Raw genomic sequence first — 27,972 nt, forward strand, 5'->3', positions numbered from 1 at the left:
TGGATATTTTTTAAATAGGTGAGGTATTACTGTCTTCCCCTGACCATCACAGTTTGAGCAAATGGTGTGAGACCCAACCCCCACCATAGCATGGACAGACGCTAAATCCATTTATTTTACTTCCAAGTGAAGCAGCTGCGTCAGGCCTGATTGGATTAATTAGTAATCTGGTTTTGGACTAAACCAAACCACAGTGGGGAAATAAAGCAAGATTGATTTATTGAAGCAGGGCTTTGGTGGATTTGCTGGGGCGATGTTAAGGGACATCTTGGACCATTAAGCAGATTATATGTAATTTACCATCTGGGTTTCTTTATTCATTTCATATCTAAAAATAATTACAAATTAATTTTAAATTGCTCTTTGTAATTAAATACTGCTGAGTCATATATACACATTATTGTCCATCTCAATGATAGTCCATCTCAAATACATGCCTTGTGAACAAGGTTTAGAATTTATGTATTTTTATTTATGTATTTCTGATTGAACGACTGAGGTTTTAGAGAAACATTTCAATACAACTGAGAACAGTTTCTGCCATCACAGCATCACATCCATCAATACCCAATACTCATCAGCCTCAATGAAAGAAAGACCGCCATCCACTGCTAATGATTTTATTGATTGCTGCAATCTTTCCTCAACCTTTGTTATTGATAATCACTCTGTAAATCACTGTGACATCTGGCTGTTGGTGGAATTTTAGAGGAGAATGCAGCTGAAAACAACAAATGGTACAGCTAGACGTAGGAACAATGGCATTTCACCAAACCAGTTCTCTCACCCAACAATGTTATCTGAGGAATGTACGATAAGAGGCACGGCACCCTGCTGAGCTGCCTAATTAAGAATTACTCTACTGTAATGTTGAAATCTATCCAAAATGATCCTTCCTGTGTTAATTCTGGAAATGGAATTTTTGGTCAAAGAATTGGCATAAAACCACAACAGGCATAAACATTCTTCTGAAAGGTCTGAAGGATTATGCCATTCTTTGTAACAATTTCAGTTTAGACATAGCCATAAAAGTTATATAACGAAGAGGCATTTAAAAACAGTGCGTGACTCCTTGGGTCAGTCAAGCATAAAGTTATGAAACGATGGAACGTTGATAATGAACTGCTGGTAAAATAGTGTCCTACGTTGTGTAAAATTAATGACCCCTAAGGATTATTTTCTCAGCGTGACCAACATTTTCTCCACTATTCAACATGGAATGCCTGGAAAGCTGACTATAAGGAACTTTGTGTAAACATTTTCCAGATACATTCACCAAGGAATTTTAACAGCACTGCTGATAACTTTGACTAATTGCTATGCAGAGGGGGATCTGAAATGCATTTGAAGCTATCAAGCTTTGACCTCACTGTGGAAGCAGAGAGAAAGAGAGACACACACACAGGAAAATGCCACAGATGAAAATCATACAATGTATCAAGGCGCTTGTCCGTCTCTGGCGCAGTGGGTAGTGTTGCCCTTCACAGCTCCAGGGTCCCTGGTTCGATCCTGAGTTTGAATTACTGTCCTTGTGGAGATTCACATGTTCTCTCTGTGTCAGCCTGGGTTGCCTCTGGGTTCTACACTTTCCTCCCACCTCCTAAAAACATGTTGATAGGTGGACTGCTTACTCTAAATTCTAGGTGTCCCATCCAGGGTGTATTCCTGCCTCGTGCCCAGTGTTCCCGGGATCAGCTCCAGCTCCACCGACACCCAGACAAGGATAAAGTGGTTACTGAAGATGCATGAGTGAATGTTTCACATCTTCTCAAGTATTGTGTTTTGGCAGAATTAGCTGGCATTATCTTGATGGATGGAATAAAACAAGAGAGGCAGAGCCTAAGGGATTAAGAAGGATTAAGATAGGGAATCTGTCAGGTTCATCCTTTAAACCGAGTCACATGGAAGATGGAGTATTCCCCTATAAATCCAGCCCTTCCTTTATTTCACTTCACTGATGCTATATAGTTAAAAAAAAAACCTCATATTATAACAATGTTCTTAAGGTCTTCCTCATTGCTCCTATTCCTGTGTAGTAAGTTCAGATGGAAATGTAGTTGTATTTATGTTCCCTTATGTTCCATAATATTCCATTTATACCTAAACTTTATCTGTTCAAAGCTGATCATTATGTTCATCTGTACAGTACTTTATTATGGATGTTTTATATTAAAAGAGAAAGGCATTCGAAGTTGAAATCCTGGCTTCATTCAGACTACAACCTCACAAACTGAGTACATAGGTAATAACAGAGCTTCCCATCTGCAGAAAGGTTACGCAAATGACCTCAGTGTAAGCCTGTAACCAAGGGTGACCTCTAAGCGCTCCAAGAGCTGTTAATTGTCTTTGTGGCTGTCTTTGCATAGGGTGACACAGTACATTGCAGTGCAATACTGAAAGCTGCATCATACCTACTGAGGTCTCTCAGGGTAAAGTTATTGTTACTAGCTGCATTGCCATGCATGGGATTTGTATTGAGAAATATACCTTTAAATGCTGAAGGCCCCACATGAGCTGCTAAAAGTGGATGCCACTGGGTTTATGGCTCTGCTATTGATGTCACATGACAGAGTCTTGTCTACCCAGCATTGTTTTTCTCAAAGCCATAAAGCTGCTACTATAGCTGAAATACGAGCTGGTCTGGGGGACTGGGGAAGAAACAGAGAAGGGAAATCAGTGTGAATCCCAGAGCAAGATACTGTGGGTCATCTATCTATGTGCTTATTTGGCTTTACAGAGCAGCGCCCTGTACTGCACATTCACTCTCCGTGGAGGCCAAGGACCACAGCCTGATCCAGAAGTGCCATGCGGGCCAGCCCTCTGCCAACATGTCTAAACTGTGAATAGGGAACTTTAATCATGGGGTGGAGCTCGAGAGTGTTGCCTGTATAATTATTGTGCACAAAAAGGAGTATTATAGTATTTGAATCCAAGACATACAGGGTGTGGCAGTCTGTTTGCTTGTTCTTTGTTGGATGTCAAGGATCACTATATTTGGTCCAATCATTGTCATTTTAATTGTTTGGTGGGCCTTGCAAGCAATTTGCTTTCTTTATAGAAAATAAATACCAAAATGCTAACTAAATACCAAATCGATTAATGTAATCTACCAAACCAATGCATGCTGTGATGTTACTGAAGGTTTTTTTAAGGCAAACCTCATAGGCTCCCTGAATAAACTTAGTTGCATCCATCAACAGCTGCACGTTATTGTACGATGTCAATAGGCTGCGCAGCTGGACTAATGTATCTTAGAATGAAACTGGATTGTGAGCCTCTGAGGCTGCTTTTTGTGCTTCGTGTCCAAACAAAACAAAAGACTGACATTCCCACATTCCAGGATGACCACTGTAGGGGGCAAATATGAATATCATCGAACAAATCACGCACAGTTTTGGCCCTAACATGGGACTGCCAATGCTGTGTTCTGCTTGGACATGAAACACATTTTCTTGATATTAGATAATTTCCAGACTTACAACAGGACCAGCCATGGAGCTAGATGAGTGACTGATTATATAACAATTGCCGTAACTACAGCCTGATTCCCATGATTTCTGCTGCCAGATCTTCTAACAGCAGAACATTTGGTAGATATAGTTTTTTGAATTTACATAATATTTGAACCACAGTAGACCTTGTTTGTGTCTGTCTTTGTGTTGCATTGGACATCAAGATCCTTTCTGACGAGCCCAGGCAGGTGAATGTTCTGTGGTTTCATCTGCAGTCTTTCTCTCAGTGGTTTCTTGAACTTGTTCCATTATAGTTAACATTTTGTTACTATTATTGATCAGAAGGAGCCAGGGCTATGGAATCAAACCATCAACCACTGTACTTTCTTTACATGCTTCAGTTTTGAGTATCACTTATGAGCACAATTTGTGATGAACATTAAGCACAAATTCTTAGGAACTGTCCATGTAAATAAAGACTCTTAAGATTCTGAATCTTCATTAGTATTGTTTCAGTGGAAATAGAACGTTGTCTGTAAAAGCTTCTTGATTTCATTAAAGCAATGGGAACCATTCACTTTTAGCTGCGGGCCATAAAAACTGAGAACCTTCTGACTCAGCTGATCTTCAGGAGTCTTAATGAAGTAACCTCATTAGGGGTTGGTATAGCTTTCCACTCTCACTGGGCAGATAAGCAGTGCTCTGTGAGAATACCCTTGTAAAACGATAAAACCAAATGTATGGTTTATAAACCTGGACTGTACTGGTGCCTGCTATAAGTCATTCAGTAATAGGATTTAGCCTTCAGTTAGGTACAGCTGATGGTGAAATATGTCTTTAGCTTGGTAGGAATCTATCTGTATTTTTTTTTAGGTCAAAAGAATCTGTTACTCCATGGGCCTGCCCACGCTCAGCCCACTTCTCTCTCTGGTCAGCAGTTGTAATGTGGGTGGGATCTCTCTCACTCCTCCACATTGCTCTTGGTAAAATGCACCATGTTGATGAATATGCCTCTGTGGGAGAGTGAAACACTTCTCTATCCTTGGCAGGCTGTCCCCTCCACCCATGCAGTGAGTTCCCTAAGTTTCCAAGCTTACTGTACACTGTATTAAATCTGCCTTCATTACTCAACCATCCACAGGGATTGATAGGTACTACCATGTGAAGAGAGAAGACAGTGTGTAATGCAAGTGTGAATCCAGAAGCCCATGTGAGTGTGGGAGTTCATGTAGCATATTTGCATATCATCTTCTATAAAGAGGTATATTTACAAGGAAAGTGATGCACACTAACCTGTCATCAAAACACCCTCTCACAACACTCATCCTGTAGCATCCTCTAGCACTCTGTATTATAGCAGTCTTGTAGGAGTTTATACATCAGGTAAAGCACAAGAAGGAGATGTATCTTCATAGTTCTGCATTTATTTCCATTGGCATTCAGGCACTGACTGACATCATTAATTGCAAAATATACAAGTTAGACACTTCTGTTTAGGTGTATTCCTTCCTGACCTCAATGGAGCAATTTTTTCTTAGCCCCATTTTTCACGGTATTCACACCCTTTCCTTTTTCAAAGGTTTGGCCTGGAAAAACAACCACCCTCCCCTCAAACTCGATGGCCATAACATTTTCACAATAGCAGTTGGCAGGCTCTCCAGGTGAGTGTTCAGGTAGCTGTTAATCATGTGCTGTGGAGTCTGTGGGTGGGAAACAGACATGACTGTAGGGAGGAAGCAAAATGGAGCAGAGATGGTATTATTGCCATGGCTTGAATGGACACCTCCATAGAACTGCTTTTGTTCATCACAGTAATGTACTGTCTTTTCCTGGGTTTTTGTGTCCTTTATTTAATGGCATCCATTCAAGTTGCCCTGTTGATGTGCCTTGAACTAGATTTACTGAGGTAGTTATCTGCTTTGATTCTGGCCTGGGAGATGGCACCACCCTTTGAGTTCAAAGCCTCTGACTGAACATGACTGGCTCAGCTGTGGGCAATTAATACTAAAGTACCTTAAATGTAATTCACTTCAAACCACAAAGCATTACATTCAGTTCACATTTCCTTAACCCCAAAGATGACAAACAAATTTACAAACATCGGCCATGCATCGATCATAGCAGGTTCTTTTCTATTTCTTCATCACTTGGCCCTAATACTGTCTATTAGACACAGACCAGCACAATCTATACTGCTACTGTTCGTTACCATCTTTGGGGGCAGCCCATTCTACTCACAAGTGTAACTCATGACTCACATAATTGTTTCATTCTGTAGAGTAGCTGCAGGGTTTGTTTTAAGTGGAGTAGTGTCTGTAGGTTTATTGTGCTCCTTAAAGGTGTGCATCAGATTATTCAAGTTGTTCATGAGATCCTAAACATTGAGGTGAACATTCTGTGTAGATCACGAAAAGAGGCTAAATTCTCAACAAAAGCAACATGCAAACTTAGAAACACCACTACAGATACAAAATAGGCATCCAATATGATATTTATTCCAGCCAACACTGTAAAGACCAGGATTTAATTTTACATTTGAGATTTTCATGCACATGTACTTTTGAGAGGAACAAAATTAGAACACAAATATTTAAGCATTTCTATGAATGAATAAGATAAGAGAACCTGGAAGTTCATATGAGGTCTCAAAAATACTAGTAACTTGAATTTGTAAGTACATCATTAGCAATAAGTTCTCTGGTTTTGGAATCTTTTCTCATTCTTTCTATGTAATCACCACAGAGATTTATATCTGAGTGGTATTGAATAATAAGAAGCTTCATGTCCTTTAATATAGGAGTGAGAAACAAGATATACACTATATGCCCAAAAGTTTGTGGACACTTGACCATCACATCCATACGTGCATACTGAACATCCCATTCAGGATTTAGTCCTCCTTTGCTGTTATAATAACCTTTCCCCTAGATTTTGGAGCATGGCTGTGGGAATTTGCCCATTCAGCCACAAGAGCATTAGTGAGGTCAAGCACTGATGTTGGGTGAGAAGGCCTGGGGAGCAGTCGGCATTCAAATTCAACCCAAAGGTGTTCAGTGGGGTTCAGGTCAGGGCTCTGTGCAGGCCACTCGATTCTTCCACTCCAGCCAATAATTAAAGCCAATAATAGTACTAACTCTATTTCACATTCCAAAGAACATGTCAGGTGGCAGTTAAACCCCCTGATGGGAAGTGGTAGCTCAGTGGTTAAGATGTTGGTCTCCTGATCGGAAGGTTGAGAGTTCAAATCCCAGTACTGCCAAGCTGCCACTGCTGGGTCCCTGAGCAAGGCCCTTAACCCTCAACTGCTCAGTTGTATAAATGAGATGTAAGTCGCTCTGGATAAGAGGTGTCTGCCAAATGCCTTAAATGTAAAACAGGGTGTCCAATCTTTTCTGCAAAAGGCCAGTATAGGTGCAGGTTTTCATTCTTATCAAGCAGGAGCCACACCTGATTCCACCTGTCTAATCAGTTGGCTTTCATTAGATCAGGTGTGGCTTCTGCTTAGTTGGAATGAAAACCTGCACACAGGTATTGTAATATCACTTATATATCACTTACAATTCCTGCTATTTCAGAGTAATTTATTACTTAGTCTGTAACAATAGCACATATCACCTTAATTACATTAGCTTTGCTAATTGTGCCTTTCACAATTAAACGTATCTATAGGGGGTTTAAAGCTCACCTGCTCACAAGTTTTGAAGCTGGACCTTGCGACAGCTGTGACTTGACAATCATTCTCACATTGAACCTGTTACAGATAAAATCATTTTCACTTTGTGCCCAGTCATTTGTACCAGTCATAGACGATTTGACATGCTTTAAATACTTTTTAAGGGCAAGGCAGAACACTGTGTGTGAGGAAGAAGCACATATAACATATCCCCCATGGCAGTGAAGCATCATAGACATGCAGGATAACTGTGGAACCATGATGAGGATGTGTACACCATCATTGTTTCTGTGTGTATGTGTACAGTATAAATATATGATCCCCTTACAGTGGCATTCTGCCCATACCTGCAGAGTAAGCTGTGTCTGTGGGCCACTGTTCCTCTCTCAACACCTTTTCCCTTATTATATCTTCATCAAATCACCAAGAAAAGAGTGAGTACAGCACTGAGAGCCTCAATTTCACGAATAAGCAATATGGTTTCTAGGTGAATGCTGTAACTTTTTTCAACATGGAATAGAGAGATAGTACTTTATAGAATGGTTGTGTACTGTGGCAGCAGAGATATGGTTGAGTGTCAGCTGCAGATGGAGAGGAGACAGGATGGACCAGTTGGTAACTTTTGATAATTCTCACCTGTGACTTATGACTGCCAGCCTACTTATGTGTGTTAACCTGGAACCTTAACCTTAACCTGGAACGTGGTGTCTGCTCCTTTTGGGTTGCATTTCTGTTAGTGCTTTCTTTCTTTCTTTTTTTGAGTTTTTGAAAATTCCCCCGAAAAGTAAATAAAAGTGAGCCTGGAGCTCTGCTGAAATTCCGCCTCTCTCCTGGGTTTCGGAGTTTTTATTTCTCAGCAGCTTTTCAGCGCATTATCAAAAACTCAACAACAACAAAAACAAACTAATGGAAATGCAACCCAGTTGGGCCATCACTAACTCGTGGCTTTCACCTCATTCCAGGTTAAGATCATGCTCTGTGTGTCAAGAACACGCTCTGCCAGCTATGCCTCTCTCTCTCTCTGGCTCATGGCAGTCACTGAAAGAACAAAGAAACACAAATAAGTTGGCTGACAGTAAAAAGACACAGCTGAGAATCATCACGTGTTACCTGCTGGTTCAACCTGCCTTCTCTCTGTCTGCAGCTGACGCTCGACCACACCCTGCTGCCACATGTACTACTGCAGATTTGGTTCTGAGTAATGAAATGTCTCAAGCAATAACAAAAATGCTTAGACCAATACAAATAAATAAAATATAATATAGGGCATAAAATATATTTTATGGGGAATGCTGATACATAAACATAACCTTTTTAAACTCTGTGATACTTGTGCATAGGACTTGATGGCTATCTGCTGGGAATAGACTGATTGATACTGAAGTATCAGTAATTTCATTCCTGATATGTCTTTGTAAAAGTCAACCCCATTATAATAATATACTTTGTGCTTATTTTTCAAACAGAATGTGAAAATAAAATGTAGGATGTATTGTTGCTGTGCAGGACAGGAACTACTACTCCTTCCTCCATCTCCCTCTGCCCACTGGTCCACCCACCCACACGTTTGTCATACTATCTTTGTGAGGATCTTATCCTTAATAACCAAAAGGTGCAGTCAAACTGTCAAATATTCCTATCCTTTTGGGGACATTTGGTCCCCACCAAGATATAGAAAAATGCATACAAACACACCTACAAACAAGTCAGATCATATGGCAGCAGCACAGTGCATAAAATCATGCAGATACAGGTCAAGAGCTTCAATTAATGTTCACATCAAACATCAGAATCAGGAAAAAGTGTGATCTCTGTGACTTTAACTGTGGCATGGATGTTGGTGCCAGATGGGCTGGTTTGAGTATTTCAGAAACTGATGATTTCCTTGGAATTTCACACACAACCGTCTCTAGAGTTTACACAGAATAGTGCGAGAAACAAAAACATCCTGTGTGCAGGGGGTCTGCAGGCTGAAACACCTTCTTGTTGAGAGAGATCAGAGGAGAATGACCAGACTGGTCTGAGCTGACAGGAAGTCTATAGTAACTCAAATAATCACTCTTTACAACCATGGTGAGCAGAAAAGCAGTCCAGAATACACAGCACATCAAACCTTGAGGTGGATGGGGTACTACAGCAGAAGACCACATCAGGCCTCGGTCCTGTCAGCCAAGAACAAGAATCTGAGGCTATTATGGTCAGAGACTCACTGAAACTGGACAGTTGAAGACTGGAAAAAGACCAGGTGATTATTTTTCTTATCTTCAACTGTCAAATTTGGATGAACCTGTGCCCATGATAGCCTCAGATTCCTGTTCTTGCCTGACAGAAGTGGAACCCGATGTGGTCTTCTGCTCTTGTAGCCCATCCTCCTCAAAGTTTGATATTTTCTGCACGCTGAGATGCAGTGTTTTGTTTTTTGCACCATTCTGTGTAAACTCAAGGGACTGTTGTGTGTGAAATTCCCAGGAGATCAGCAGTTTCTGAAATACTCAAACCAGGCCATCTGGTACCAATATCCATACCACGATCAAAGTCACAGAGATCACAATTTTTCTTCATTCTGATGTTTGAAGCTCTTAATGAAACTGCATGATTTTTTGCATTGTGCTGCTGCCACATGATTGGCTGATTAAACAACTGTATGAATGTGCAGGTGTACAGGTGTTCCTAATAAAGTGGATGGTGATTATATATGGCTAATTTCTGGCATTAAACAGGACTCAAGGAGTAAACACTCTCAAATCATTCATTTTACATATAATTCTTGATATCCATGTTTGCAAATTCTCACTGTAGAAATTGCACAGATTTTATACACAAGAAGATATTTAAAAATATCAGTACCGGTATACTAGTGTTGGCATTACTTGAAATCAGTGGTATCACCCATCTCTACTACCTGCCTCCCTGTATCCCACTCCTCCTGCTCTGCTGGTACAGTCTCCTACAGAATGTAGGTCAGCATTAATGTATGCAGCACCTGTGCTGGTGAGAGCAGTATATGCCAGGGGAATAGACTGCTATCAAAACAAGCTGGAGTTACCATTAGAAGACACAAGCATTATTCTCATGTCTTTCATCAAAGTATGACTGCTTCAAAAGAGTAACTGTTTTTCTGTATGCTTGCACAGAGGGATGGAGAAACACAAAGTCACAGTGACACTAGCCCTGTGTAATGGGGCTGCCAGCTTGCAGCTTGGATCTCTACTGTAAGAGAGGTGAATATAAAGGGCATTGGGGACTAAGATATTACTGAGGTAAAACACATCCATATTGCACAGTGAAGAAGAAAAGAGCAGCAGCACTAAAGTCTGCAGCTGAGCTCCCCAGGCAGCCTCACACACTGCATTGCAGAGAAAAGGGGGAGGCACGCATACACTCTCAGATGCACTCCTCTGCCTCAAAGTCAGCAAACCTTCTCTCTCAAAACAGTGAACGCAGTGCTCCAGATGAATTATTCACACTAAAAGCCTTACTGTAAATCCACTTGGCTTAAATCAATCATAAAAAGGGATTTAATTATTAAAATGCTTTAAGACTTTACAGATAAAATAGATGAAAAGTAAATAGGGTGGTTTTGCTTCTAAATACTTTTCACATCCACATACACTCACACACAAAGACAACAATCTGGCACTGCAGAGGCTGAGCGTATTTTAATAAAAAGCTCACCCCAGTGTTCTGACCCTGACCTCCCCTCGGAGATGCTCAGGTTTGTGGAATTTAAACAGAATGTGGGTAGAATGTGCGTGATCCCCCTCAGAAGCCTAATCATGACTTCTTCTGGCAGGAAACTCTGACCTTATTTAACTCCACAGAACAAGGTTAAGCTAATGCATACCTATCTCCATGCCTGGAGATACATCCAGGGAATGCTTTCTCGTTTATTGACTTTAGATAAGCTAAATGCACCAGCCTCATCCATTTCACTCAATCAAACATGTGTCTGTTACTCGAGAAGTTGTTTTGAACACTCATTTTGCTATGGTGTGTATTACCATACAATTACTAATGACATCACACCTACAGCTTACAGTAAATAGAAGGATTGCTGACTTATCATTAAGGGTCTACTATGGACCTTTGCCAGAACAGGACTCAGGCAAGTGCTGGAAGTGTGCGTGCAGCAGCAGAGGCAGCGCAGAGCACAGGAGGTCTCTCAACTCCCCTCAGGCTGGAATCAAGGGCAACTTAGTGCAGAGTCATTCACTCACAATCAAAAACATGTGACACGTGTTTCTCAGAAGTAGGTTCCCATCTAATCTGCCCAGTAACTGCAGTATGCATGGTTAAGTGAGCAGAGAGCTGGGATACGTGGCGATGGCAGAGGAGTTAAAGCTAAAGATAGGCATGCCACAAGGTTAGTACACATACACACACTGCAGCTCTCACTTGGACTTACTGAATGGACAGAATGAGGCCTTTTACAAAAGATGCTGATGGAGAGACTGGGCTCTTATAGCCAGTGGCAAGATTTAGTCAGAATAGGAATTCTCTCTGCATTATATTCACTGAAAGTACAACATGCTTGACATTTAACAAAATCTTATATTTTATTAATACCAAATTCATAATATCCTTATTATCCATCTGATTGATGGACTTTGTACAAGGTTCACATTTAAAATAGACCATAAAAGGTACACTATGAGGAAACATATTAGCAGTGTTATATACATATCACCTACATAAACAACAGAGAGATTCATTTTCTTAAGACAGCAATAAGTAAAATATTACTAATATAGAGAAAATAGCAGATTAAATCTGTAGTTTACAACAATGTCAAAGATCTCTTACCAACAAAGATCACTCTTACCAACAAAAAAGCTTAACAAAAACAGCTTTGTTTAGAAGAGGTGGAAAAAACACAGATAGGTCATTTTGCAAGGTAATATATACAGTATATCTGAAAATTAGCATAGTGGATAGAGATGGCCATTTGTTCACAGAATGTGCTCAGGTTACCACGTGTATCGCACATCTGCCAAGTCTTGAATTTATAGCAACTCAACCACAGACCACAAGTAGGTTGGAAACACTGCACTGCTCCATTTTTGCCCAGTTTGTACAGCATCTTTAAAACGATTTAGCTCTGCACGCAGGACACAGACCTCTGATGTGAGCTATACATAGACCTAGCCTTTTACTGAACCTCTGAACAACCCAGTGTGTTTTAGTGCTGCTAGAAGAGCTATTCAAACTTCCGTAATCAGATCAAGACACCTGTGTTTGAATGGTTGTTGTGTCTAGATGGAAGAGCTGGTAATCTCTCCACTGAAGCACACTAAGTCCTTTGACTAAGCTAACAGTCTTTAAACTCAGTATGACATGCATTATATCTGTCTAATCTATGCACATTACTATGCAAAATAAAATCAAAATATATAAAGTCCTCAGTGTCTACATAAAAAAAAGAGTCTTTTGCTTTGTTGTTCCATCAGTTAAATGAAAAAAAAAAAAACTCTCTGTAACTGCTCTGAGTAATACATGGTTCAGGATTTCAAGCAAACCAATACAGACCACAAGAAACACATAATTGTAGTATACAACATTGGAAACCATATGGTAATTACTGCGGTTTAAACAACAATCAGGTCGGAAAAGATTTAATGGAAGGCTTTTGTCAAGCTCCAAGTTTGTCAATAAAAATACAAATAGACATTTCTGTTTCAATTTCATCAGATAGACAAAATGTCCACAGTGAGAATGAACATTAGTCCTTCAAGTACATAACATTGCTGTAAGGAACAGCTCACAGAGTGTTCAGGGCCAGTGAACTCGTGAGGCTCTGCAGATGGGGCCACAACTTTGAGGCCAACATGAAGGGAACAGCTCCCTCCTTTCAGTATTCACAGTATGCTCACCACAGTTTAGAACAAAGTGATTAATGTCTTAACTGTCTCCCTCTAATTTGAATCAGTATTTAGTGCTGTAATTAATGAGACTAAAGCTTTGATTTAAGATAAAGAAGTCCATTAAACAGACCTGCACCCAGGAGTTGCTGGTATCAATGGCATCAAAAACCCTGTCTTTCAAAGATACAAAAATCGACATACGGTTTCATTTTTTGGCATCTACATCATCTTATTTGCATTTATCAAATGTTTTAAAGAGGATTATTTTGGGTTTTTGTGAAACTGAGTGCAACAGCACCACCAGCGGTCATGAGAAAAACACACAGAATGGTACGAAGCGACATTGTGGGCTAAGTGTAATGAGACCAGTGCTGTAGACTTACACAGGTGATTACGCAGACGGAAGCTAATATCTTTAATCCCACTTTGGTGACACATCCATTATATGTCATCAGCTGCTGTGTTACAGATTCAGTCAAAGGTGCAATGATAGTAAACAAAGGGAATTGTTTACTCTATGATAATTTTCCCTAAAATGTGTTTGGAGGAGAAACTAAAAGTAGATAGACTAAGCACACATTGTCTAATCAAGTAAAAAATGAATGAAAGGACAGCAGGACCTAATGCTAATGCTAACTAATGCTGCTCCCTTTCCCCCTTTGTGTGTGTGTGTAAAATAATATGCCCCAATATTATTTACGTTTACATTTACATAAAAAAGTCATAATTTAGAGTGACTTACATATTATTATTATTATCATTATTATTATTATTATTATTATTGTTCTTATTCTTCTTATTATTATTAATGACACCTCAAGATATAATGTATTACTCAACCCTAATAGCTTAATTTTAGATATTAGATTTTACCCCTCCCATCTAATACCACCACCAGTCACCACTGCTTGCACCCACTGGCACTGACATGAGCTCTAAAATGACAAGGCTGATTATTCATTTTTAAAAAGAGGCCAGTGGTAGGTCATACTGACACAAACAGAATAGATTCTGTGGTGAAATAATATTCATCTCTTGCACAGACAGACCTACAGCTAATGAGATAAATGTGATTGATTGAACGGGGAGTGTCCCTTTATTGCACAGCACCAACATGCCACAGCCTTCTTCAACACTACCATCACTCACTATGCTGATAACTTCACAGATATCAGCATATCAGCATTAACTAAATGTGCTGTGTGACAAAATTGAAAAAGCACATTCCTGTGGTGGAGTACAATATTTAATAATAGAGGAGAGCATTCAAAAATAGTTTGAAAGTTCAAATTAATATTTGCACCTTTGTATATTTTGAAAGAATTGAGCACTACATGTATGTAACACTATTACGTGTATGTAGTAACAATCTGAAATATGATAATATTATGCCTGAATAAATAGTTTAGAACAAGTGCTAAGGTAGGTTGCTCTTGCTATAATGATCAGTGTCAATCATGGTTTTTTGACCCTCACAACAACACTGGGGGTTGAAAATTTAGACTACTTGGAAGCCTCAGTAGGTCATAAAAAAGATTTGTACAGGATAGTGGGACAGAGATAGTGCTTCTCTTAAATTATAAAGTCAGAATACAGCAGAGATAAAGCTTGGGATTTCCTGCAGCATTGCTCTGCAGTGCCAGCTTGAGGATTTGCTGCTCCAATACAGATGGGAAGGAGTGAAGCAGCACATAGGACTTAAGAGAATAGGGAAATACCACATTCTTGTATTACAAACAGCATATCAGACCTTTCCAAAGGCACATGGGCAATGCTCTTCTTGAAATGCACTCTTGTGCTGGTGAAGCATGGTGAAAAAAGTATATAGTTTTTTTCATTAATGCCACATATTTTATTACTTTATGCATGGGTTTCGAGAATAAAGCCTCCAATGCTTCTTTAACAAGTAAATGCTGTTAAAGTAACATCTTCATGTAGCTTTTTCCAAGACAGAGAAAATTAAAACACTAAAACCGTTGTTTCCTGTCAAAACACCACATTTAAACACCTCTTGGTGTTTAGATTATGAACATGTGGGCTGCTTCTATAAAAGCAAACAAAAACGCTAAACAGAGACCCTTTGGGATAGATGACATCATCTCAATGATAAACATGGAGTGTCATGACCTCGTTCTCACATGTAACACACAAACACACACACCCTCCAAGCACCTCTGAAAAGTCAAGTGTATGGAACATGTGCTGGCTAGCAGATGGTTATATTATGCATGAGTCAGTTCTGTTGAGGTGATGTCTGGGCAAGCTAGATTGTTTTCGAAGGTCATTAGGCAAGGACTGTTTCAAAGAGTACCAGAGAAAACTGCAGCTAAAGAGGACAGATCAAAGTCAGGCCAGAAATAATAGTGATGTTCTTGTTTTCATTTTCATTTAAAATCTATATTACTAATAATGGCATACTTTTTTTTTTTTAATGTTCAGAGGATATCCTGAGTGGTAATTGTGCAAGAGAGAGAGAGAGAGAGAGAGAGAGAGAGAGAGACCCCTACTGTTCAACAAGTGGCAGTAACTGTAGATGAAAAAGATCTACAGTCTTCTGAATTTCAGCTTTGTGTACAACTACAACCCACTTAAGAACAATGCAATTAGTTTTCCCCACAACTCCACTGATGTAAAATAAGCCAATATGTGTGTGTTTATGCATCAGTTCAGCACTGCTCAGGGAAACACAATGCAGATTTTCTCTAAAGAACAAAGCTCCTGATCAGAAGAAGGTCACATGAGGCCTCTGTGAACATATCAGTGCCTAATAAGTCATGTATTTAACACAGTTACAGCTGAGCCAAAGCAGATGAGCTGTCCAGTGAAATGTAATTATTAATAATAGAAGGTCACCAGTATGCTGCGCAAGATTAGATAGACAGACAGACAAACAGGATAGATAGATAGATAGATAGATAGATAGATAGATAGATAGAAGCATGTATAAATAGTGAAATAGTGAAAGAAAAAAAGTGGTACAGATCATCATGACATGCCTGTTTCCATGGTAAAGTAAGACTCCTTGTATCACTATGGCAACAGAAAATGTTGAACAAGAGCTACCTTTATATGTCAAATGTAGAAAAAGTGGTTAAGTAAGTGTGCATTGTATATATTTAGTGTGCTTTTTCCCCCCTAAACTCCACAATGGCCTCTGTGAGAGACTGACAGGATGTGTTGGTCATCAGCTAATCACTTTCCTTTCATTGATTAGTCGTGTCTGCAAAGCCAGCTATTGGACAGTGTGGCCTCCTAATTTAGGCCTACTTATGTAACAGATCTATTGGATTAAATACACTAAGTGAAATCTTTCCACAAGGTTTATCTCTAATTGTCACTGTTACTGCCATCCTTCAACCACCACCAGACCACCACCAGACATATCAATAAATGTGCTGTTTAAGATCAGCACTATATGTTTGTTTTAAAGATTAGGACAGATAAATTAACTTACTGCATAAAACCAGTATGAGCACACAACATACTGAACACTGAGGTACAGAAATAATTTTGCAATAAGGAATACTTTGGGATGGACGTTTGCACGAAATAGCCTGCATGAGAGAAAGCTTCAACTAATCAAACTTCAAACAAGACTAAAAGGCTTGAAGGATTAATGTGAGAGCATCGCCCCCTTATGGCTAAAAAAAGAATTTCTTGTGAAATAAACACAGGGTGGATAGAAGGTCCTGTAAATAAAGATATAATAAAGTTTCAACATAAAGTTGTTGGGCCACCAGAACAGCTTCAGTATGCCTTGGCATTGATAGCCCCCAAGTCTCTGGAACTGTTACTAAGCAGCAGCTCCAGACTATAGATTTTGGTGGCACAAGACGATAATAATAATGACATAGCCTCAAACTAAATTAAATTGAGAGGCTATCACACTAGACACTTGACTTGCTATAACCTACTCTCTAGCAAATTTTGCAGTAATTTTTTTAAACTCTGTAATAGGCAGTTGACAGACAGCAGCTTAGTCATCCAGCATACAGACTAGCAGCTTGTTTTGAGCAGTTTTAGACATATCTTTATTCAACTGTGTTCGATACAGCAGTTGTGTTTCCTGTCACCGTTGTCACAGTGTGAACACAGAAGATCATTAATATCATTAAGAAGTCCCAGGATTAAGCAAAAGCTCCAGCCTAGCTACATCTCAGAAACCACAAAAGACCTGAAACTAGCCCAAAACATTCTGGCACTGGAAAAGGGAGCCACATTTTCCTTCTTTTTCCTCAGTTTTTGCATAAGAAACAAGGTCACCATGGTGCACACTCATTTCTGATATACATATTATCCACTCCACAATCCCCCTTTCCCTCTTCCAATCTTTGCAATATATCTTACAATAGAAATGGTTCTGTACATCATAGACACACTGTCTGCACTTACACTTTGTCTTTGTTTGTAGACATATATTAAAATGAAATTCAGATCTTGGCAGTCACAGAATACTTTTATACTAGCCTAATTTAGCATAAAAACCGCAACCCTGGCCACCATGTTATTAATTGTCCTGTCCTCTTCTCCTCCTCAGACCATGGGGCAGTGTGATTCCTACCCCAGTGGACTTCTATTAGTGCTTGTTGCAGTTCCCAGTTTTGATCACTAGGTGCAGTAATGACTGTGTGCTGGTAAGTGGGGGCAGTGAGGATGCTGCCCTACAATCATGCGACATCTAGAAAGACAACCAGATCAGTGGGACATCAGCTTCTATCTGTTAGTTTCTTTTCAGCTACTGGTCTCTCGAAAAGTTATTAGTATTTCAACAACATTTTTAAATGTATGGATTTGAAATGTATGGATTCTTCCAAAATATATTTCTTCAACTTGTGTGTTGTTAAAGGACAGAGCTGTTTAACACATCAGTCCCAAATCTCTCATAGGCGTTCAACTGGGTTGGGATGTGGTGACTGAGAAGGTCATAGCACATGATTTACAGCATTTTCATATTCATCAGACCATTCTGTGAGCCCTCGTACCCTAGGTATGGAGGCATTGTCATCCTGGAAGACAGCACTCTCATCAGGGTAGAAATCTTTCATCACAGCATGAAGGTGATCAGTCAGAATAACTTTGGATTGATTGCACTGACTCTTCCCTCTTTCCCTCTAGAGGACACATGGACCCAAACCCTGAAGGCAAAATACCCCTGACAGCATTAAAAAACAAAAACAAACAAACAAACAAACAAACAAAAAAACAAAACAACAACAACAACAAAAAAAAAAAGGCCCTGATTTTCCTTTAATTTGTCACCCGTCTGTACGTGCTGGTGTGTGACTGGCGCGCGTGACAGAGTGGTCCCTTTAATGGCGCGCGCGTGGACTTGCTCATCCGCGCGCGTGTCGCTCTCGTTGTTTCTCTACCACTTTCTCTCTCCAGTGTCGAAGCGCCTCGGGCGAATCGGGGTGTGTCTACACAAACAAGGAAGCCACCGAGCGCAAACACCACCACCACCACCAGTGGAGCTAAAATGCAGCACAATGAAAAACTGACAAGCCGGATCTGACACTTGTTTGGCTTGAAAGGCGTCTAGAAAACATGAAGAAGCAGCACCATAGCCCCGCTAAGCTAGCGGCGGAAGTGCGCGTGCCAGAAGGCGAGGCTACCGTGCAGCAACTCAACGAGCTTCTGTCCGACGGCAGCGGCTTCTACAGTTTACCAGCGCAACATTTCAACGAGGTGTTTCCTCGGATTTACATCGGTAATGCGTAAGTGATGGCGGCCTGTTGTTGTGCTCGTGTGAGTGGCACTTTGAGCTGTGTTTCATTGCTTGCAGTGGATGACTCTGACAGGTAAAGCGCGGTGTATCAGCGCCTCCTCATCTGGCTCTAGAACCAGACGTTATTCAGGGCGTCGGAACAGAACGGATTCATCTAGATCACCTTGCACTATCAGTCTCCAAGCATGGCACTCAAAGAGTTAAATCACTGCTCTAATCTTGTAGGTTCATTGACACATTTTCTTCCATTGGGATGGAGCTGTGTTTTACCAAAGCCTGCTCTGGATGGAAAGAGTCAATGAGTTGTAGCTCTATTATTTATAAGCATGACTGCCTTAACTCTTGTGTTCTGTTTGGCTCAAAATGACTTGTTTAAAATTTTTCCTTAAAGTACACCCATACTAAAAAAAATTTAACATGAAATTTTATATGCTTGGCTCATTTTCTCTGAATAACAAAAGGGGCAAATTTAGTTTAGGTGCATTTGCTATAGCCTACCCCTCCTTCATGTTTATATTACACAGGTTATGTTATGTTCACTGTGAGAATAAAACAGAACACAAAAAGTGATCTAGTATTAATTAACTGCTTTTTTACAAAAATAAAACCAATATCTGAGTTAATTCTGTGTCATGTTACCTCTATAGCTTATATGCAATCATTACAGATTGCACACACCTGCTGGTAGAGGCATCCTCAGGCATGAGAAGTGATTTTTTTTTTGTATGTGTGTGTGTGTGTGTGTATTTACTGTTCCCCAAAAATGTGGTTAGATTCAAGTTTGGTGATTTCAGATATTATTATCTGTCTCAGTTGCCCAAAATCAATATGACCCGTGTACGGTACATCTAGTGCTAAGAAGCAAAAAGAGCACAATGCATAAAGATAGGGAAGGTTGGGATTCATTTTCTGGTCCCCTGAATAGACAGGAGACAAATGAGGATCTCCAGGACCCAAACAAACAGAAAATAATAAAATGAAAATGCAGAGCATAGACTGTCAGGGGGCCCAACCTTCCTGCTCTTGTTTACAGTCACATCCAACTATATGCTTAACGGTGATGTGTATTCTGTAAAATTATATAAGTGTACAAAATCACTTTAAGATGTTCTATTGCTGTGATTCAAAGTCCATTTTAGAGTCAGATTTGGACATTTTTCATCTCCATATCCTCACCATTGTGAGATGATCATTGATTAGAAAAAGTTCCTCTCAGGCAGGGAAGCTACGACACGCTTCTTTGCTTTACATATTCGTTAAGTATAAATTGAGTTGTCGACTGAAATAGAAAAGAGAAGATGAAACATGCCACACTACAGGTGTGGAACAAAATTATATGGTGTTGAAATAACAGTAGGGGTATGCTAAAAATACTCATTTTTATCCAGCTTGACTTGATTCAGCACTGGAGATTTTGGTATGTCACTACTGTGATGATTTATGCTGAAAGTTCAGTTTATTGACACTTTTAAGCAGGCCAGAATGTGATCTGTTAAAAAGTCAGTGAAATATGTTTTCCCAGATTAATTCTACTCAAACAAATTAAATTCGTTATCACGCAGTAGTACACAAGGTAGAAACAAGGGTACTAATATTTATTAGATGATAAATATCGCCTTTGCAGTTTATTTTAATGCTTGCCTTTTGTCAATATTAAGCAAAATCATGCACAACACTTTCTCTCTAAACAATGATTTGACCTCACAGCCTTCTGTCAGTAGCACAGAAACTAATCCTTTAAACTGCCCTCTTTGTTTTCAGAATGCTAGAGGTATTTGTAATATTTTGTCAATTAAGAATAGTGATATTTTCTGCAAACACTTTAAAAAACAGACAAATTTGTACTAAAAAAAAACAGTAACAAAAAGTACCTTATAACAGGAACAGGTATATAGAGGATGTGTTGTGGAGTGGTCTCTGTGCCAGGCATGCTTCACCTCTTTGTGGGGATTCTATTAATAATGTATGTGTAGAGACTGCAGTGAGCTGGGGGTGAGGAAGCACAGCAGGCCAGCGAGAAGTATGACTGCAATCTCCTGCAGCTCTGGATGGATGGACTAGTTCAGTGGGAGAATTTGAGTGATGGGTTTTGGGGATTAGCTCAGGCTTCACACTACTTTGTCATGGTGGAGTTCATAACCCCTGCACTTATTAAGTAATAATGGGAGATTTAGTCATTTTTTGTAGTATTTGTAAGTTATTAAATTATAATTGCTGCTGAAGCAAAAAAAAAAAAAAAAAAGCAGAAGATGGTATTTATGCATATGTTAAGTAAAAATAAATGGGATGCATTAAATTAGTAAATAGTTTTGGAAGGAAGCAAACTTTATCTTTTTGGTAAAATGCAACTAACTCATTATTCCCTCATTCATCTGTCTACATAGCCATTTATGTATCTGCCTGTATTGCATCATGTTCCTCTATAGCATATGACAGAAAAAAATGAGAGCGATATAAAAAGCCTGGACTGGGTGCAGATGAAGATGAAAGTGTTGCAGGTGCTAGAGCAGAGCAGAAGCAATGTAACAACATGATGACCGAGCACTCCACTCTGCTTGCCACTCTTTTCTCTTCTCTTGCTTTCTTTCTTTCCCTCAAAGCCCTATTTTGGGCATGGTGCTCAGAGCCTGTGGCTCTTTATATGCCTTTGGGCAGAAGCCAAGATCTGGTTGCTGTGTCTGTAGTGGTTTAGAGCATTGCCATCCCCCTGAGGTTCAGTAACATGGATTGACATCTCTGCTGTCTAAAAGTGGCTCCACAATTTATTCCTGTCAGGTTCCAGCTAAACACAGCAAATAGTGGGAGTAGAAGAAGCTTTTCTTAAACTGTCAGGATTTTATAGTATGCCATGAACACTAAGCAGTAAGAGTACCATAACAGAACCATTACAGTACCATTACGTAAATGTTTATAAAGTATTAATGTGCATGTATCTGTAGAGCAGAAAGGAAGATGCAAAAGTTATTCATATTTAATGTCGTTCAGTTAGTGAAAGGAAAAAAAAGCCTTTTTCAGTTGTTTTATTCTTCAAAGGACAGGGCTGACAGATGTTAAAGCTAACAGTGTCAGCACTGTCAGAGTTCCCGTGGGTAAGGTGAGGCTCATGTGAGTTCTCCTTCTGCTCGTCAGGTTTGTGGCCCAGAATGTGATGCGTCTGCAGCGGCTCGGCATCACACACATACTCAACACAGCAGAGGGCAACTCCTTCATGCACGTGAACACCAACGCTGAGTTCTATGCAGGAAGTGGGATCACATACCATGGAATAAAGGCCAATGACACGGAACAGTTTAACCTCAGTGCCTTCTTTGAGGAAGGGGCCGAATTTATTGATAAGGCTTTGGCACATGCAAATGGAAAAGGTATGTCACAAATCTTGGTTATAATATACTTTTGCTAAATATACAATGGATATAAAGAGTCTACACACCCCTGTTAAAATGGCAGGATTTTGTGATGTAAAAAATTAAACCAAGATAAATCATGTCAGAACTTTTTCCACCCTCAATGTGAAATTACAACATATAAAAACTAAGTGAAAACCACTAAGAAACATTTTAGGGAAAAATAGGAAAAATAGAAAAAAATTACAGTAACCTAGTTGCGTAAGTGTGCACACCCCTAAATTAATACTTTGTTGACACACCATTTGATTTTATTACACCACTCAGACTTTTTGAGTAACCTCTATACTCATTATCAACAGGAAATATTATCCACCTCGCGCCATGGAGTGTGCCAAAACTAATCACTGAGGTCATGCTCTGCAATTCTGGGCTTACGCTCAATATTTGCTTTAGTATGAAGGATAATTGTCATTCATCAATCTCTAAATAACTAACTTGTCTAGTTTGGAGTACAAAAGTAACAGGGTATATTAGCATATTAAGAATATATCCTGTCCTGTAGCTTGTACAATGAATATAAAACGTCTACACAGCCCTGTTAAATGCCAGGTGTTCGTGAAGTAAAAACATGGCAGAGATAAATCATGTCAGATCTTTTCTCACATTTAATGTGCAATTGCAAAGCATACAAATAAAGTGAAAAACAATCAGAACTTTTTAAGGGAAAAAAGAAAAATAAAAAACCTATTTGCATAAGTGTGCACATCCCTACACTAATACTTTTTTGAAACACCTTTTGATTTTATTACACCACTCAATCTTCTTGGGTTAGAGTCTATCAGTGTGGCACATCTTCACTTGGCAATATTTTCCTGCTCTTTCTTGTAAAAATTGTCTTTGCTTGCTTTTGCGTGACAACATATTGAAATTTCAAGAATTAAACCTATTTAAGTTTAAAAATTACTTTAAGAGCAGTAGAGCGGTAAAGAGCACTAAACAATAAAAATGCATCTCAGGTAAACTTACATACATAGTTTTATGACAACATTGGCTGGTAAGTATTTTTGTCTTAAAGTGTGGATTTTACATAATTTGTTTTCTTTACTGACATACAAATATTTTTCTGAAACAATTATTTTTGGTTGGAAAAGTAATTTTTTTTTTACTCTTACAATTTTTTCCCTTAACCTCATGTTTTATTCAATTGACTTTGTGTCATCTATGACAGAGCAGAAGAATGATTATAAAGCATCAGCACTCTTGCAGATGCTTTACTGGCAAAAGAACCAAGACATGTTAAAAGAGGACACTAATCTTTTAAGTGAGAATTTGAGCAGAAGCACAAAAATCTCTGATTATTTGCTGTACCCCTGCCCTGTTTTGGGGCTCACATTTGTGACAGTTGTGTTTAGAGAATTTCTGTGAACAGACTGAATCTTAATGAGACTATGGGGTGTCAGAGCACAAGACACACATTGATCTTGCACTGGAGAGAACATCTGCTCAGGTTTGTAATAACATATGAGAAAGGTTATAGTTAGTAGAAGGTCACTGGTAATAAGATCACATTAGATCCTGCTTACATCTGGTTGCTTCATGGTTCTTGTATTTGTATTGTACCTTGATAGGATTTTCACCATGTGCATTTACAATTGTGAAATGTGTCTACAGGGAGCTAGACTAAAACCCAATGGCTGTATCATGTTTAATATGCAAATCAGCTCATTCCTGTGTCATTTCTTGTGTCAGGTTATTTTTTTTGATTGGAACAGATAGAGTCAGCATTAAAAAATCATTGTTATGATTTCATTTTTTAATTCCATAAAGGCAGTCATGGACCACATATTGATGGAATGTATTGAGAGTTACAGAGATTACTAAACTATGTCTCAGGCCTCTCAGGGAACAGATTTAAATCTGTTTTAAATGTATGTATTGGGTGCATTTACAACTGCAGTTTTACATTATGTGGATAATCCCTATCCAGATATAAGCCTGACGCTCAAAACACACGAAAGTGTAAATGTGTATTCTGCTATAATCATGTATACCACATATATACCTAGGAGAAAAGAAGAGCGTAAGGGGGGTATGGGGAAAAAGAGAGACAGAGATTAAGTATCAGATGTTTCTCAGAATCTGCAGAATAAGCACAGTAGGAGTTGGTGAGAAGTTGCAGGGGTATGGAGTGGTCGATAATGAATGCATATATTGGTGTGTGTGTGTGTGTGAGAACAGTTTTTTAGCCTGTGAGATGCTATGATGCTGCATTCAGACAAATATTCTGGTTCACAATGCTGTGTGCTTAGCCGCTTCACTCTGCTCTTTCTTTAGGAAAAGTGTACGTTCACTGCCGAGAAGGCTACAGCCGCTCCCCGACTATGGTCATTGCTTACCTCATGCTGTACCATAAAATGGATGTGCGAGTGGCAACGGCTACAGTAAGGCACAAGAGAGAAATTGGGCCCAATGATGGCTTCCTGCGCCAGCTGTGCCAACTCAATGAGAAGCTGGCCAAAGAGGGCAAGCTGAAGACTAAATGATAAACAAGACATCTATCACTCCTCTGGCGCCAGAGCTGGTGAAAAGATCTTACCAGGCTAGCACCCCCACCCTCCCAACACACACACACACACACACACACACACACACACACACACACACACACACACACACACAGCTAATGATGTGTAAAAGGCAGATTCATATTAACAGAATAATATATTGTGTACAAATTGAAAAACTGTCTTGAAACACACACACACTCACACACACACACACAGTGTGTCGGTCTACAAATCTTGCATTCACTATCATAACTGTCCTGCTTCTCTGCCTTTTTGTTTGATCACAATTTCCCACGTAATGTATGTAGCCACATGCAAAATAATTAGATTTAATATATTTTACAATATATTTATATTTTACAATATATTATATGACTTATATAAAATATTACAGTATATTCCATTTACATGTAGAGTGTAAAACACTCCTGCTGCCATCTGTTTGTATGCCTAGCATCTTTGGAGCTCTTTAGCCCAGTCTGCTTACAATGGTGTAAATTAGAGCACAGTCACGCCATAGTCTCCCACTGCCGGATTTTTCACAGTGATCGATCCCATTCCATTTTGTATAAGGTTATAGATGGAGGAATTTCAAACGACACAGTGTGTACACATACCTCTGTGGAAAAAGCACCAAAATTACACTTAGAATTAATGATAGGATATTGATTTAGCTCATTGCAGCTGATACTGCTTACTGATATTTCCATCAGTGCTCACAGAATGAGGGTTAGACCACTGACAGGGTATCCCAGTGTTATTTTCATGTCAGCATTGCTTTTTTGTACCATAGCTACATACGTGAAGTAAGCAGTTGTTCAGCCAACATATATTAAAAGTATCAGTATCAGCCATGATACAGTGCAGCATAGAGCTGACATGTCAGTTTACTCTCTACCAATCCAGAATAACACCTAAACCTTGTATCCTCCTCAAGATCGCAGTCATTAAAATCAGTATGTTTATGTGCTTGCTTATGTAATGGTAAGTATCCTTTATCATGCATCAAATACAAGGTCAAGCCATGCTTTATATAGGGCATTACTAGCATATATACTGTATTTTAGAGAATTACTTTAAGCCAATCTCATTATTGGGTCTTCCGTATAGCCCTGATATTGAGAGTATGATTACAAACAGCGACTGTTTGTAAATTGGACTGAGAGCACAAAAGAAAGATCTGAGCATCATTAGTCCACTGACTGAAGCTCACTTGTCACATATAAAGCCCTAGGGTTTTCCTGTATTTTTTAATGATTAAGGAGACTCATATATCACTTAGAACCCACTATAAAACTAGGCCACATGAAACCATAGAGCATTTTTTTTTATTCCAATTACTCCAATTTCTATATTTATATGCAATGCAGAAATATATACATGTATATAAATAGTTAGGTGTTGACATATATGAATGTATTATAAACTGTATGTATATTACTACAGTATGTGTTCTCAAACTAATATCCACCTTATTGTAGCCACGATTCATATCATGTTAACACATTAATAAGGATTAATAATACAGTTACAAGGATCTAAATTAATAATACAATTATAAGGATCATCTAGAGCAGGGGTTATCACCTAGCATATCAGGGTCTATACCAGCAAATGATTTAAGTGGACTGAAGTGAGCACTTGTTCAAAACAAACACATTCTACCTTATGTAGCAGTTCCTACGTTGTGTCTTATCCAACTTTATGGCAGCTCACCATACCAGATGTTAGCCATAGTGGTAGAGACATGAAGTCAGCAAGCAAATTTCTCATTTACATCTTTGTTCTATGGGGAGAGAAGTGAGCAGATTTTTAAAGGGGAAGTTGGTAAGGAAAACCAGAACTTTTTAAAGATGAGTGTGCAAGACTTTGTTCCCCTACAAAGCAAAACAACCAGTTCAAGCAGACACATTTACAAAATTGTATTCTATACTAACTTTAATTCAATTTCAATATGGAATGACAACCACTTTTGTAAGCATGACATTTTTATGTGGCTGGACCTTGACAAATTTTAGAATACCCCTGAATACCCCTGCTCTAGATCTTCAAGTATTATTTTGAAGGGTTTACAGTTTCTTAAAAGCTTAAAAATTACAACCATTTTCATTTTACTTATTTATTTATTTTTTAAATTACTGTCATGTTTTCTTTAAAAATCCTAATCATACATGAGAGGGCCAAAGTCTGTCTTCACAGCTAACACTGTCACAGGCTACCTCAAAGCATCACTAGCATGTCCTATTTAGTTTTCCCACACCAGTTTTCTGTACCATAATGTCTATTTTAAATGGCAAGCAAAAATATGTAATAAGAAAGTACTAACCTTAAACATTCCTATATTGTATTCTGGAGACCTAGGCTTTCTAAAACCTAACCTACTGTAGATACTGAAAGCTGTCTGCCATCATAAGAAATATATAGTGTACTAATGTGGATGCCAAGCAAGTATCACTTATTAGGAGGTTATTATTATGAAAATGCTTTTTCTTTGATTATCTAACTTTGTTACCTTAAAGACAGAAATCCCTCATTCACCACAAAAAACACGTATAAAATAAAAAGTGTTGTAGGAGGTCACCACTATTCAATGGAAACAAAGGGTACAGTTGTGCTATTTTTTGCCTGTGAGCCCCTGATCTAGTACTCATCTAAGTAAATGAATTAGTGGAGAGATACACTGCCACCTGCCTTCGGCAAACGCCTGTGGTTGTTACAAAATAGAATTGTCATTTATTAATACTTAATATAAAAATGTACTTTAAATGTTTTAAGCTGGTAATGAACTACTGTATGGCTTAATGATGTCAAGAGTGATTGCAATGCTGCTTGATAATTTTTTAATGTCGTACTATATATCTACTATAATGGTATATTGTTTTGTACTTATAAGGATGCCTCTTAAGATGGTCGATGTAAACCAAATTACTAAATGCTACGCTATATTTAAAGAGCTTATCTGATTGTCTTACCTGTGGTCTGCACTGATCCTTGCTGATGAATTTAATCAAAGTTATTATGATATACATATATACTGATCAGCACAAGTGTAACAATGTTGTGTATTGTCTGTACTTTTGTACTTTTTAGAAGCTGTCCTGACTTACACACTCCAATATGTATGTGCATACATACTAGTTATGTGTTTTCCATGCCATGTCTATTGTTCCAGAGTGATTGTACTATAACAAATGAGAGACCCCACCAGTATATTGTAAATACAGCCAAGAACAGCAAAGTACCTTAGTACTATGTTCTTTAGGTGGGTTTGGCACACATTTTCACACTGCCAAATTGTTGTTCAGATTGAGGCGCATATTCAGAGTGAGGCACACCACAATTTGTGT

General features: G+C 38.9%; 1 protein-coding gene across 1 annotated transcript; it reads left to right on the top strand.

Moving 5' to 3' along the window:
* The first annotated feature begins 18,276 nt into the window (after nucleotides 1–18,276).
* Nucleotides 18,277–26,283, top strand: dusp3a (dual specificity phosphatase 3a). The gene is made up of 3 exons (XM_026915706.3): nucleotides 18,277–18,700; nucleotides 21,841–22,073; nucleotides 24,393–26,283. The coding sequence occupies exons 1-3, from the start codon at nucleotides 18,531–18,533 to the stop codon at nucleotides 24,599–24,601; spliced, it is 612 nt and encodes a 203-aa protein (XP_026771507.1). The 5' UTR covers nucleotides 18,277–18,530; the 3' UTR covers nucleotides 24,602–26,283.
* Nucleotides 26,284–27,972: the final 1,689 nt, after the last annotated feature.

This window comes from Pangasianodon hypophthalmus, chromosome 12, assembly GCF_027358585.1.
Source record: "Pangasianodon hypophthalmus isolate fPanHyp1 chromosome 12, fPanHyp1.pri, whole genome shotgun sequence".
NCBI lineage: Eukaryota > Metazoa > Chordata > Actinopteri > Siluriformes > Pangasiidae > Pangasianodon > Pangasianodon hypophthalmus.